Source organism: Carex rostrata, chromosome 25 (assembly GCF_964058835.1).
Source record: "Carex rostrata chromosome 25, lpCarRost1.2, whole genome shotgun sequence".
In the NCBI taxonomy this organism is placed as follows: domain Eukaryota; kingdom Viridiplantae; phylum Streptophyta; class Magnoliopsida; order Poales; family Cyperaceae; genus Carex; species Carex rostrata.
In genome coordinates, this window is record NC_135942.1 from 8,006,690 (window position 1) to 8,021,772 (window position 15,083).

A 15,083-nucleotide genomic window follows, 5' to 3' on the forward strand; every position below is an offset into this window, starting at 1 on the left:
AATTTGTTGACGGTTATCGAGAATTTATGATTCATAATCATTAGCTAAATTAAAAATTTTCGTTCCATGGTATATCATCTGAATTAATAATTACTTATTTCGTACTATATCATAAAGTTACAGAGATAGTTCTTTATGCTATACATAGTTTAAATTTTAGTTCTTTAATGTTTTATTTTTTTATTTGCTTATACTTTATTTATTAGTTTAAATAAAATAAAAATATTATTTTATTTAGTAATTCAAGAAGTCAATATTAGTACTATTTTGGGTAGTACAAAAAATTGATTGAAGGCTTCGAAAAAGTTATCTTGTTGTTACATGGAGGAACACAAAAATATATTGATGTTGCATATATTATTCCAAGTCTCAAAGAAATTTATTAAGATTTAAGAATATCCGCTGAAATGGATATTATGCTGAGACAAATAATGTTGAATATATGCTTATTGAAAATAAATTGCATATGTTTTCCTTCGACTTGTACTACTCATATATTAGTACAATTGAAGTACATGTTATTGTAATTCAGCAGTTTACAAATAAGAATATACTTATAGTTTAGCATGACCGGTTGGGCCATTCCAGATCAATAATGATGCGAAAAAATAGAGACTTAATGTGAACACTCATCAAAGAACCAGAAGGTTATTTAATCTGATGAATTTTTATGTTTTGAATTTATTTCTAGAATGTATAAAATATGATATTTGTGGAACACTATATCAACCATGTGAACCATTTGAATATTTTATAATTTAAATTGATGCATCAATAAGATGGTCACATATATGTTTATTATCAAATCGCAACCTGGCGTTTGCGAGATTACTTGCTCAATTGATTTGATTAAAGAGGATAATTTTATGATTATCCAATTATGAAAATACGTCCAGACAATGTTGAAATTAATGTTGAACATTCTATAGATGTTCGTATATATAAAAAAAAAAGATATGATATTTTACATGCAACAAAACTAATTTGCATCATGCCAATTAGCTATTATAAAACTTTGTTCATACAAAAGCATATGCACAAAGTTTCAGTATAGTAAACTATACTTTTTAACCTTGATTACACTTTCGACTCAGATTGGAAGTATACAATCCTGTCGCGTAGTATTATCAGGTATCGATCTAAGGGACGGTTCGAACTTTATCGGACTTTACTTAAGTTAACTAAAATCTAGAAGTGAGAAATGGTAATTTGATTGTACTTAAAACAATAATGATTTTTGGTTTTGGTTTTAGAAAGAATAAAAAAAAGGGTTTCAGACTCATCTTAGTTCTGCCTCTCAGTTTCTAATACGGGCCGTGTAGCTTCCTACACAGGCCGTACAACTTCCTGTCCTGTCTGTGTTGACTTCGAGTTAATGGACCAGATACTGTTTCTCTGTGTTGTTCCTCTATGTAGGGTTCAACTGACCAGACCTAATGTTCATAAACCTCAACCGTCATATGTTGGTTCATTAACTTGGTATGGAATTGCAATATCTGCCCTCGTCAGGTTCTAGACCACAATTGTCGTATATTGGTCTGAATTACCTAGTTGCTTGTTTGGTATACTAAAGGTAACCTCCCATCCGTTGATAAGAGGAAATGTTCACCTTTCGGCTACTACTTGGTTTCACCTTTCGGATCATTAATCCTACCTCATGTACTTAGTTTGGTTGAGAGATAGTAAGGGTTGAAATACGCTTTAGATGTGATCATTCATCTAGTGACAAACCAATAAAAATCAAACAACTTCCACTAAGCAATTAAAATACTACACAATCAAGCAAACACAAATTTCAACACAAAAATCCAATAACTGACATGCAAACAAAACATTCGATTATATCTTAACCCTAGAAACTAAAAAGCCTAATCTAAAATAATAAAAAAAGGCAAATAAAAGAGATAAAGATAATGGAGTTCATGGCAAAACTCGAAGAACGAAGAAGATTCATCGCAAAACTCATGTTTTCCTCCTCTTTACTTCGTCTCCAAGCCGAGCTGTCGCTCCCAAACCCTAGGTTTGCTCCAGAATAGTCTGAATGCCCCCTCTGGTGCAAGAAATCTCGCTTATATGCTATTCTGGCTGACCTTCCTTCATTAGACCTTATTTCCATATTTTGGATCTGTTTCCGGATTTGTCTGGTATGGCCCGGACAGGATTCTGTACGGCTCGTATGCCTGTGTTTCTTCTGAGGTCGAGTCAGCGGTCGGACTAGTGATCAGGTCGAGGCTGGTACGGCCCGGAAAACATCTTGTACGACCCGTGTAGAAATTTCCCAAATCCAGATTTCTCCTCGATTTTGCCCGATTCCTGCAAAATAGGAACAAACTTGTAGCAGTACCATATTCTATAGATATTCACTGAAATGCGACTGATTTAATGGTTCTAAACACAGGTTTTGATACAAAATATGGTTGGAAAATAGATAAGTTTGCGAGATATCAAGCTTCCCCTTATAATTGGTTTTTGGTCACATACATAATATTTCCCATATAAGAATTTTTGAATGTGCGGTATATGTCCTAATTGCTCCACCACAACGCACTAAAATGGGATATCAAAGAAAGTTGGGAATTTATATTGAATTTGAATCTTCATATATAATAGAGTATCTAGAACCATTGATGGGAGATTTATTCATGGCTAATTTTGTCGGTTGTGATTTTGATTAATAAAAATTTTCAACCTTAGGGGGAGACACTATCAGCTGGAAAAAAAATATATTAGTATGAATTATCATTATTTTATTTTGATCCTCGTACTAAAGAATATGAACTAAATATTCAAAAGATAATTCATTTGCAAAGATTAGTGAATCAATTGCTAGACACATTCATAGACTCAAAGAAAGTGACCAAATTACATGCACCAGCTGTTAATGCTCCAATTAAAGTCGGTGTCCCTGTTGGATAGACTAATTATAACATGCATGAAATGTGAAAAAATAATCGGTTCTAAAGATTAAAAAGATAAAAAAATTCTCATAAAAAAGGAGCAAATAATGAAAATGGTCAAGTCGAGGATATGATAATTTCAGATAAAACTCCAGAAGAGAATCAAATTTATAAATAATATTGGAGTTCCAGCAGAAACTCAGGTATATGAAATTCAGGAAAATAAAGAGATCTCGATAAATTATATCATGAATGGAATAAGATGGAACCGAGATAAAATTGATGTTAATGATATTTTTACATATAATATAGCGCTAAGTATAATAAATATTGAGGATCATGACCCGAAGTCTATTAAAGAATGTCGACTTAGAAATTATTGGCCAAAATAGAAAGACACAATTGAGACAAAATTAAATTATCTTAAAAAATATATATATTAATGCTGGGCTTGCAGTCCCAATAGCTGAAGACATAAATTATGAATGATATAAATTGATATTTACGTGAAAACAAAATGTTTAAGGTTAAATTTTGAGATATACTCACCTGTGGTGGATGCAATAATTTTTTATAATTGATATGGCTGATATTGCCATATTTGATCTATTGTTCTGACCAATTCCCGTACCAAAATCTTCATTTTAAACCATCAAATAGCGTCTATTACATTGAATATCTATAGAATGTGGTACTGCTGCGCTTTCATTCTTATTTTACAGAAAACTAGCGAAATCAGGGAAGTTACTGACATTCTGAGACTCTGACGTGAGTAGCATCAGAGTTGATGCGGGTAGCATCAGACCTGACGCTGGTAGCATCACGCCCTGACGCTACCACAGATGCGAGTCGCATCACGCCCTGACTCTACCACAGACGCGAGGCGCATCAGACAAACTCTGATGTGGGTCGCATCGCTATTGACGCGACTCGCATCGGAGTTTCCCAGAGCAAAAGGCGGAGGCCCAATGAAAGCCCAGTAAAGGCCCAAATTGGATGGGGTCGTTTGGGAAGGCTATAAAAGACCCCTCTCTGCCACTAACCAAGGGTTCATAAATTCAAGATTTAAAACCTCAAGGCCTTTGAAGTGTCGCTCAAGAAAGATGAGGAGCTGAGGAGGGAAGATTGGAAAATTCTTTCTAGATCCATTTCTTCATTTGGTTTTATCATGATTTATTCTCTTATCTCTTTCTTTATGATGCTTGAGTAGATCTTTCTTGTTTCTAGGGTTGATGTAATCTAAAATTCTGTTTGTATGCATTGAACTTGAATTTGAGCTTTTCTTGTGTTTGATTGTCTGAGTATTATTCTTCCATTGCTTGATTGTGATTGTTTGAATGAATCTTGATGTCTACTGTTGAATGTTTCTTGCATCTCTTCTAGTACTTTGACCTTGATGTTTATTGCAATTAGATCAAGTATTTGAGGTAGATCTTAGATCCGAGAGGTGAGATCAATAGTAACTGAGAGGTGAAATTTTCATCTATTGAGAGATAGTGGATACCTTTAGCAAACCAGACAATTGACTTAGGTTGAACACCGGTAAACGAGAGTTTGAGGTTGTAGGTCTAAGAAGGTGAAGTTGCACATCCTTACCAGGTTCATTAAGCCAATAAACGAGAGTTGAGGTTTAGGAATATTAGGTATGGTCAACAGATCCTTACACAAGCAGATAACTCAGATCGAGATTCAAATGCTGCATTCACTCGAGGACCATGTGGGTCGCATCACTAGGGTCGCATGAAGGTCCAGAGATGCAGAGTTGAGGATGAAGTCTGAAACCCTAGAAACTTCATTTTAAAATCAAAGTAAAACCAAACGTTTAATTGCTTTCCTTTTATGTTATTGAACCTAGGAATTTAAACAAATCAAACCAACTTTTTCTCAAAATCTAGTACCTAACTGAGACAAGCAAAGGTTCAGAGTTGAACTATACCGTCCCTGAAGATCGATACCTGATTATACTCTTGAACGAAAGTTGTGCACTTGAAACCTAATTCGAAAGCTAAATCACGGTTTAAAAGGGTACAGCTAGCTGTACCTGAAACTTTGTGTATAGCATATTTTTGTGCGAACAATGGCAATACATGAAAGACTTAATTTGTGTCTAATGGATATTATTATAGCTTATTTAAATGGCTCGATTGATAATGATATTTATATGAAATCTCTGAAGGATTTAAGATACCCGAAGCATGTAATTTAGGTTCTCGAGAATATTATTCAGTTAAATTGAATAAATCTTTATATCGATTAAAGCAATATGGACGCATATGCTATAATCATTTAAGTGAATATTTATTGAAACATGGATATAAGAATGATACGATCTATCCATGTATTTTTAGGAAAAGATATAGAAATAATTTTGTTATAATTGCAGTTTGTGTTGACTATCTAAGTAACATTGGAACTCCTGAAGAGCTTCCAAAAGCAATAAATTATTTAAAGGAAAAATTTGAGATGAAAGATCTTGGGAGAACAAAATTTTGCATTGGATTGCACTATTTGGTCCTGAAGTACCATGACGTAGTGCAATATGAGCACTTATGCATCTTAATGGATATACAATACATGATATATCATTTGCTGGAAATTTATTAGCAAGATATAGTTCTTCTCCCATGTGAAAATATTGGCATATAATTAAACATATACTTCGCTACCTATGAGAAAATTTAGTAATACACAAAAGAAAGCTGAGTATGTGTTTGGTTAAGATCTGTGATTCAACACATTTGTCAGACATGTAGCTTGTCTTTTAGAGAAATGATCCAAACGATCATATATGAATATAATATTGTATATATTGCTCAATGAAATGAATGATACATTAAATGAGATAAAACAAAACATATTTTACAAAAATTCTTTTTCACATATGATCTCTAAAAGAATAATGTTACTAATGTTCAACAAACCCGTTCAAGTGAAAAATCTAGCAGATTTATTCACTAAGGCGCTCCCTACTGCAATATTAGAAAAGCTAGTTCGTAATATTGGAGTTCGCCAACTTAAATATCTTGATTGATGCTGTCATGAGGGGAAGTTAATATGCACTATATTTTTCTTAACCATGGTTTTTCCCACTGGGTTTTTCTGGTAAGGCTGTAGTTGCGTATTTAGAAGAATATTGTACTATTTTTCCTTTACTAGGTTTTTATCCCATATGATTTTTTCCTAGTAAGATTTTAATGAGGCATATTCTTATATAATGGACATCTAAGGGGAAGTGTTATGAATAAATATTAAATGTGTGGATGTCATTCATTTTGTAACTCTCATATTCCCCACTACTCCATGCACATTGATGCCCACTACTATTGGAATTCATTTCTCAATTTATTATTTGTATGACTTTCATTTACAATTTGTAGCCTATAAATAGAGGTTTTGTAATCTTGTATTGTACACACATGAGAAATGTATGAATAAAAAGATTGTCATCATTTTTCTCTCTATCTTGTTTATTCTTTTTTATGCTTGTTTATCTTTATTTTATAACAGAAAACAAATTGTGGCAAAAAGTACTTTGTTTTTGTAGAAGGCCTTTATGTTCCAATGTCATAATTTTTTGGCGTTAGTCCGCGCCAATATATATATATATATATATATATATATATATATATATATAGCGAGAGAGAGAGTTAGGTTACGGTGCTATGCATATATAATGTCATTATGTACTATGCATTTTTTAACCATTCGATCGGCTTTAATATCCGTGCTGATATGGAGCGCTAATTAATTTATTATAATAGAGACAAACAGAAATAAGAAATTTAATTACGGTCGCCCCAACACACGCCCCAACCCCAAGCCTCTCTCCCGCTCCAATCCACAACCTCTCTCACTGCTCGTCGTATTCTTAAATGCCCCTCTCTCACCCCTCTATCCGACTATCCCTCCCCCAGCAGCTCTCTGTTGACATCGCTCTTCTCACAACAACGTTCTTTAGTAGTATGATTTATGAGTGAATAGTATTAATTACCAAGTGGAATTAGATATTTCGAATTAAAATTGGATCGCCTATATAAGAGTTTGTATCTACGGAACCAGTATGAAGAATCAATAATCAATTTTAGAGGATTTCTATTGTTACTGTTACTTGTTTGTATTAGAACATCTCTTTCTTAAGTTCAATTAAGAATCAATTATAATTGTATCGAATTAGAATTTCTCTTTCTTCCACGGCAGCTACTTGCTTTCATTAATTAAGTCCAAATGATCGATTCAAACCGTTTATCTTGTTCTCCATGTTAATATGTCTTTGGAGACCAAATTTTATATTTTTTACTATTTATTAAGCCATTTTGAAAATCATTGATCCAACGATAACAGTAAAATCAAAAGGCACCGTTGGATCAGCGATTTTTAAAGTGACTTAATAAATAGTAAACAAATTCAAAAAAAAAATATAATTTGGTATCCAAACACATATTAATATGGAGAACAAGATGAACGGTTTGGATCGATGATTTGGACTTTGAATCCGGTGATTTATAGTCCAATGCACAAAAATGTCTATATATTGCAATGTATGGTAGCCTTACTCTCTCTCTCTCTCTATATATATATATATATATACAGAGAGAGAGAGAGAGAGAGAGAGAGATGAGCTATGGTGCATTGCAATGCATGGAGGGGTTTGTGCATTGGACCATAAATCTAAAATTCAAAATCCAAATGGCCGATCCAAACCGTTCATCTTGTTCTCCATATTAATATGTGCTTGGAGACCAAATTTTACATTTTTCTGAATTTTTTTACTATTTATTAAGTATTTTACAAAATTGTTGATCCAACGGTGGCTTAACAAAACAGTAAAATCAGCAGCCATTGTTGGATCAACAATTTTGTAAAATACTTAATAAATAGTAAAAAAATTCAGAAAAATGTAAAATTTGGTCTCCAAGCACATATTAATATGGAGAACAAGATGAACGGTTTGGATCGGCCATTTGGATTTTGAATTTTAGATTTATGGTTCAATGCACAAACCCCTCCATGCATTGCAATGCACCATAGCCCATCTCTCTCTCTCTCTCTCTCTCTCTCTCTCTCTATATATATATATATATATATATATATATATATATATAGAGAGAGAGAGAGTAAGGCTACCATACATTGCAATACATAGATATTTTTGTGCATTGGACTATAAATCACTGGATTCAAAGTCCAAATCATCGATCCAAACCGTTCTTGTTCTCCATATTAATATGTGTTTGGATACCAAATTTTACATTATTTGGAATTTTTTTATTATTTATTAAGCCACTTTAAAAATCGCTGATCCAACGGTAACAGTAAAATCAAAAGGCACCGTTGGATCAACGATTTTCAAAGTGGCTTAATAAATAGTAAAAAATTTCCAAAAAATGTAAAATTTGGTCTCAAAGCACATATTAATATGGAGAACAAGATGAACGGTTTGGATCGGTCATTTGGACTTTGAATCCAGTGATTTATAGTACAATGCACAAAGATGTCTATGTATTGCAATGTATGGTAGCCTTACTCTCTCTCTCTCTCTCTCTCTGTGTGTATATATATATATATATATATATATATATAGAGAGAGAGAGAGGGGTTAGCTATTATGTTATACTAAATGCACCGCTAATCGGTTCAAATTGAAAAATAATTGCAATTAAAAAGTAAATAGATGAGTTTAGAGAAATTTGACACGCTAGGTGATAACGGAGTTCGACAAAACAAATGCCTACATTTCCGGGGTGTCGTAACCTCTTCTAGGTGTGTCTTTCTATTCCCAATGAGAAAAGTTTATAACTTGTGAACCGGTGAACCCTTACAACCAATGGGAAGTCACACGGCCAACTTAAAGCGAGAACGAAGTCTCAAAGTTTAGATCCTCAAGAAGAACACTTAAGAAGATCTTACTCTAACCTAATCTAACTCAAGATTAGTGAAGTGGGTTGAGGTTGTTTGATAGATATTGAAGTATTAAGCTCAATCAACAATGAAGGACTCAAGCTCACAGAAAAACAGTGTTTTGAAAGTTAGGGTCGGCTGGGAGAGTTTGGGAAGAAGGCCCAAAACTCTATTTATAGAAATAGCTTCAGAAAGAGCAATTTGACTTAAAACGTTACAATGTTTTAGTTCAAAATTTGAATTTAGGTTTTCTTTTTCCGCGAGATTGATTAAAACATTACCAACGATTTTACTCTGTGGAAACTTGATCAAAAACATGAATTATGAAGTTTAGAAATTTAATTAAAATGTTACAACGTTTTAAAACGTTGAGGTAACGTTTTTGATTCCTTTGTATTTGATCAAGCTGTTCCTCAGTGTTTTCTTACAGGTAAATCATTATAACATTTTACAAACGTTACCAACGTTTGTAACCTGTTGAAACAACATCAAACACACTTTACCAAGTTTAAAATATTACAAATTAAATTCTTGTAACTTGATATGTCTGAAAACAATGATTTGTCTGAAAACAACGATTTTCAATAAATCTAAAATATAGTAAAAAAATTTCAAAAAATGTGAAATTTGGTCTCCAAACACATATTAATATGGACAACAAGATGAACGGTTTGGATCAGTTATTTGGACTTTGAATCACGTGATTTATAGTGTAATGTACAAATAAGGCTATACATTGTAATTTACCGTAGCCCATCTCTCTCTCTCTCTCTCTCTCTCTCTCTCTCTATATATATATATATGAGGAGGGATCAAGTTACAACAAGTTACGACAACCATTTTCTACATTTTCAAAATCCAAATCGTCAATCCAAACCGTTAGATGTGATCTCTATAATAAAATGTGCTTGGATACCAAATTTTACCTTTTTTGAAATTTTTTTACTATTTATTAAGATGGGTACAAAATTCAATGGTCTGAATTTAATTAGTTTTTGTACCTATCTTAATAAATAGTAAAAAAAATTTAAAAAATATAAAATTTGATCTCTAAGCACATATTATTGTAAAAATCACATCTAACAGTTTGGATCAACGATTTGGATTTTGAAAATGTAGAATGAGAAAGAAAGCTGTATTAATTGTCGCTGTAATAATCCTCAGTCCGAAGAGAAGGTATAAGGTAAGAAAATATTATAAAATTTGGTGCCACGGGCCCATGGAGGGATAAAAAAAGGTATTTTCCTATTACGAAAACCAAAGCCTCGGAATAATTGTCGCTGCCTGCTATTAATATTCCATTTGATTTATCCTCCAATCCAATTCGTGTTCTCTTCTTCAGCTCTACTACTCCCACTAGGCACTCCATTCCAAGACTAAAATATGAATAGTCCCGGTGTTCAATAGTTGTAGACCGTATAACAGTCACCTAATTAAGTAATGAGCCCACTGTCAGTGGTTAAACTGCCGCCGCCATCGACCCCTTTCTTTTCTTTTATAAAGATTAAAGATACACCAACTCCACAGAAAACCCTCTTCTTCCCTTTGCCACCCATATATGAAGAAGACGACAACAAGCGACGCGATAGAGGATTAGAGAATAGAGATAGTGAAACAAACAAACGTCTTCTACACGCACGCACTCAATTCTTCACACAGAGATAGAATTGTATATAGCAGCAATATGTCCAATTTTCTACTAGGGCTTGTCATGGCCGTTTTAGCGGTGGCGACCACCGGCGCCGCCTCGTACGCTGATACGCCTCAGACTATATCCTTCGACGAAGGTTATTCTCACCTATTTGGAGGCGGGAATCTCGTCAAGTCGCCAGATGGTACCAGCGTTCGTCTCAAGCTCGACCGTTACTCAGGTATGCGATTGAATCGATTGGATTAGATTATATTAATTAGATTAGTATGCGATTGATTGCGTCGATCGAGATGTTTGTCGTCTGTGGATTGTGAATTTGAAATCGGGACTTGTTGTTTGAATTAGCTAGGTTCGGGGTTTATATCAACGGATTCGTATCAGCATGGTTTCTTCAGTGCTTCGATCAAGCTTCCAAGGGGCTATACCGCTGGAGTTGTTGTGGCCTTTTATGTAAGTTTTCTCATTGCTTATACTTATATATATTAATTGTTGCATGTAATTCTAATTCTAATTGTAATTGCTTTCTACGTACAAGAGCGAAGACATATTAATTAATTCACTAATATATATATATATGTTTCATTCCCCTGGTTTTGCATGCTGCTTATTCACACACACAATTATCTCTCAAGGAACAGAGCACAATCTTCTACTTTTTCTAAAAATATAGCTCCAATAGGAGACTAAATTCACTGTAAGGTTTATTATTTAGACTTGAAGCTTTGAGAGAAATATAGGTGGATCGATTATTCCTTCTGACTCTTTCTTATCTCTTAATTTGTAACCTGCATTCAATATACAATAGGATAAATCATGTTGGGTAAAAACTGCTAGCTTAATTAAGACCAACAACTGAGTTGTCACTAACTTAACCTGTCAAAAGTACATTACATAAATGAGAACACTATCTTATGTAGTGCAATACTATTCTATTCAGCCATTGGACCATCATAAATAAATCTCTACAAATTAAGCCTTTTTATTATTGTAATGATTAATCAAGTGGCTTGGGGATGGACGGGACGACACCACTTTTAATACTGTATGCAAACTCGTGTTTAAAAAAAGTTGATAAGTTAAAAAGTTCATGTATGGTAGAGTAATCACCAAAAAAAAAAATTATTATGGTAGAGCCATTGGTACATCCATGTAAAATTAATGTTTTGTTTGGTGCGGTAGGAGGGACTTATCTGTCACATGCTTAGTGCTACTTCTGAAATCCATCTTTACATTATTTACTGTCTCCTTTCGGTATCCATTTACATATTTTAATCAGAAAAGTGTTGTGGCATAAAAAGGAAATAAATAAAGAAAGAAATTAGTTTCACACAAGCTAGCTAGTACACAACTAGAGTAATAGTTTTTCATTTTAGCCTAGTTATGTGATTTGTGCAGCAACATATGACTTTTGTGCAAGCATACCTTTCTGTCTAGTACATATTATATATATGATATGCAGCTTTTCACCAAGTACATGAACTTACAAATTTGATTTAGGTACATGCAACTTTACTGGAGTTGTATAGTGTATGGTCTTATGCATTCCTCTGAATACCATTTTTTTAAGTGGTCGGTACATCCATGTAATACTATATATAGGTTATGTCTTACTGTTATGTGTTGTCGTATCTTTCTTTTTCGAAGAAGATGAGATGAAAAAAAAAATTTAAGTGGTGGAACAGTATTTTACTGGTGGATAGTTCTGAAGGGAGCTTCTAAAAGTGTAATTAATAATATCAAATAAGAATTGTAACTGTTTAATTTGTTAAAATTACTAAAGCTTTCAGTCTGTTATAACACAAAGTATACCACAATAGTATCAAATTAAGTTAAAGCTAATGGCCATGGTAATAATTAACAGTACACATATTTACTCTATCAAGTTTCCTTTTTCTTTGACTTCTGTTGTGACTTACAGGACTAGTTTAAAGTTTGAACCAGAGCTACATAGTGGAAAGGGTCAATTCGATTTTAAAAATTTAATTATAATAATAATAATACTAACAACACTCCTATGTTTATAAGCAGTTTTTTATAGTATAAAGATGTCTTGTACAGCAAAAAAGGGTTGGCCAGTCCAACAAGCACATGGGAACTGCCTCCTGCATACCATACCATACCATACCATGCTTAATTTAGTATGTTTTTCAAGTACTATAATGAACTCCCTACAAAAAAGTACCATAATGAACAACCAATTGAGCAGCCAATGATTAACTGTAGTTCATACTGTTCTTTGTTAATTAACAATTAATTTTAAGAACTTAATCTTAATTTTTGTATAAATTGAGTTGCTATTGCAGTTATCAAATGGAGATGCATATGAGCATAACCATGATGAGTTGGATTTTGAGTTTTTGGGCGAGAGAAAAGGGAAGGAGTGGAGAGTACAGACAAATATTTATGGTAATGGCAGCACCAGCCGGGGCCGGGAGGAGCGATATCTCCTCCCATTTGACCCATCTGAAGAGCCGCATAATTATTCTATCTTATGGACCTCAAATAATATTATGTATGTCCTTCTATTACTTGATTTTCAAAATTTTAGTTAATTTTTTTTAATATGATCAGACCTTTTACAATACCGACCTAGATTTTTTTAATTGAAGCCATTTTATTTATTTCAGATTCTACATTGATGACATTCCAATAAGAGAGGTAATCCGAAATGAGGAGATGGGTGGTGACTTTCCCTCTAAGCCGATGTATGTATACGCGACTATTTGGGACGGCTCAGCATGGGCCACAGAAGGCGGAAAATTCAAGGTTAATTACAAATACGCCCCTTTCATATCAGAATTTTCAGATTTTGTCCTTGGAGGATGCCGGGCAAATAACATTCGGCAAGCACCATCAATTGAGGATTGCGCAGAGTCTGAGGTGGAGTTAATGACAGAGGAATATGCTATCATGACCTCTAAAAAACGCAATGCTATGCGCCAGTTCAGGAATCGCTACATGACATATACTGTTTGCTATGACACTGTCAGGTACTCGACAACTTTTCCTGAGTGTGATAATATAATTTCAGAGAAGGAGAAATTCTGGGAGTGGGGTGAGTCGAAGGTTGTAATGCCTCGACGCCGGTCAAAGAGGAAAGTACGGGCAGGGGTGAATACTGTGAATACTGGATTGAGGAATCAGGCTGAGATTTAAATTTTATTTGGGGTGGTTGTCTTGTTAATAAGATATTTGATGAATATAGTTGATAGATTTTTGTTTCTCCTCGGATGTCGTTCTCTTTCTTAGATATGTATGTCTGTCTGTATATTGGTTGGACTGATAACAACTATACAAAGTGCATGTGATGGTGTGAGTAGGACTTGAGGAGGCTTTTTCTTTGGTTAGCAAACCTTTGGGTTGATAGATACATTGATTAATTTACTTTTGAGGAAAACAGGGGGGGTCGTTGGGTTCACAGGAAATTTGGACTGTTCCAGGTGTATATTTGTAATGTAGAGAGAAGGACACTGGACATAGATTAAATTATTCTTTTTTTTTTTTTTTTTTCTCTCAAAAAGGTTTGCTGGTTGTGGTTTTGGTTTCTGGTGAGTTGTTTGGCTTGGCCTGTGACTCTTGAAAAAGGTGGTGGTTGAACTGCAGTCGCAAGTGGGACAATTATTAACCAGTACATCCCCCAGTGCACTGCACACATTTCTCTGTTTTAACAGAGTTTTTGTCACTGAACTCAAGTGTGCACAAATATTAATATACACATTTGTCTGATTTTAACTTTTAAGAAATGAATATAATGATAAAGCTACTCTGCAACTGATCATCTTTTCAAAGGACATTGCATCCAAAAAGATGCTTGCTTAAAGCTTAAAGCTTAAAGAGAGGTATAAGTAACTAAATAGTACACATAAATTGCGCCGCAGTTATTTATCAATGAATCAGGCACAACTAAGTTGGGAGATTAAATTTCAATGAATTATGTAAATTTTCAAGTACAAGCATGTCACTAACTAACTAGCATATAATTGATTTTGATTTAATCCATGAAATGGCTACACATAATGGAACTCATAGCTGTCATGTCATCTTCCACCACTAATTATTGTGTGTCAAAGATTTTTTATTTTTTAATTTTTTTTTGCATTAAAAAGATTCCCCGCTCCGCTTTTATCACAATAAATGTACAAAGACTTTTGTTTTAGTGAAAAGAAAAGTGCATGTGTGATGTGGTGGCGAATTCTGTAATCATCTTTTATTATGTGGCTAACAATGCGACTCTTAATGAAATACTTATCAGCTTTTGGTTAGGTAATTTATTAGGTACTGATGCCTTTTGACGCTGCACACTCCTCAAATCGCAAATTTGGCACAAATAACAAATTTTCTACTTCATTTACTTTTTCTAGTGAACTCAACTTAAATCTCTTTTTACAAAAATGGAATCACAGGGGTGCGAAGGATCATTTATTATCCGTCTGTATCTGAGTTCGCATTCAAATTATTGCAGATTCAGATTTTCATATACATATAATTTAAGAATACGGATATAAATATGGATATGATTTATACAGTTACAAATGCAAATACAGTTTTAGTTTTCAAAACGGATACATATACGAATATGGATAATTATTCATATTTGTAAGATCTTATATTCGTTTGTTTTACAATTATGTATGTTG

At 33.6% G+C, this 15,083-nt stretch overlaps 1 protein-coding gene across 1 annotated transcript; it reads left to right on the forward strand.

Annotated features, from left to right (window-relative positions):
- Positions 1 to 10,399: 10,399 nt before the first annotated feature.
- LOC144576052 (putative xyloglucan endotransglucosylase/hydrolase protein 30) lies at positions 10,400 to 13,966 on the forward strand. Its single transcript, XM_078326295.1, has 4 exons — positions 10,400 to 10,666; positions 10,796 to 10,896; positions 12,750 to 12,958; positions 13,074 to 13,966. Exons 1-4 carry the CDS (start codon positions 10,480 to 10,482, stop codon positions 13,600 to 13,602), a joined length of 1,026 nt encoding a protein of 341 aa, XP_078182421.1. The 5' UTR covers positions 10,400 to 10,479; the 3' UTR covers positions 13,603 to 13,966.
- The last annotated feature ends 1,117 nt before the right edge of the window (positions 13,967 to 15,083 follow it).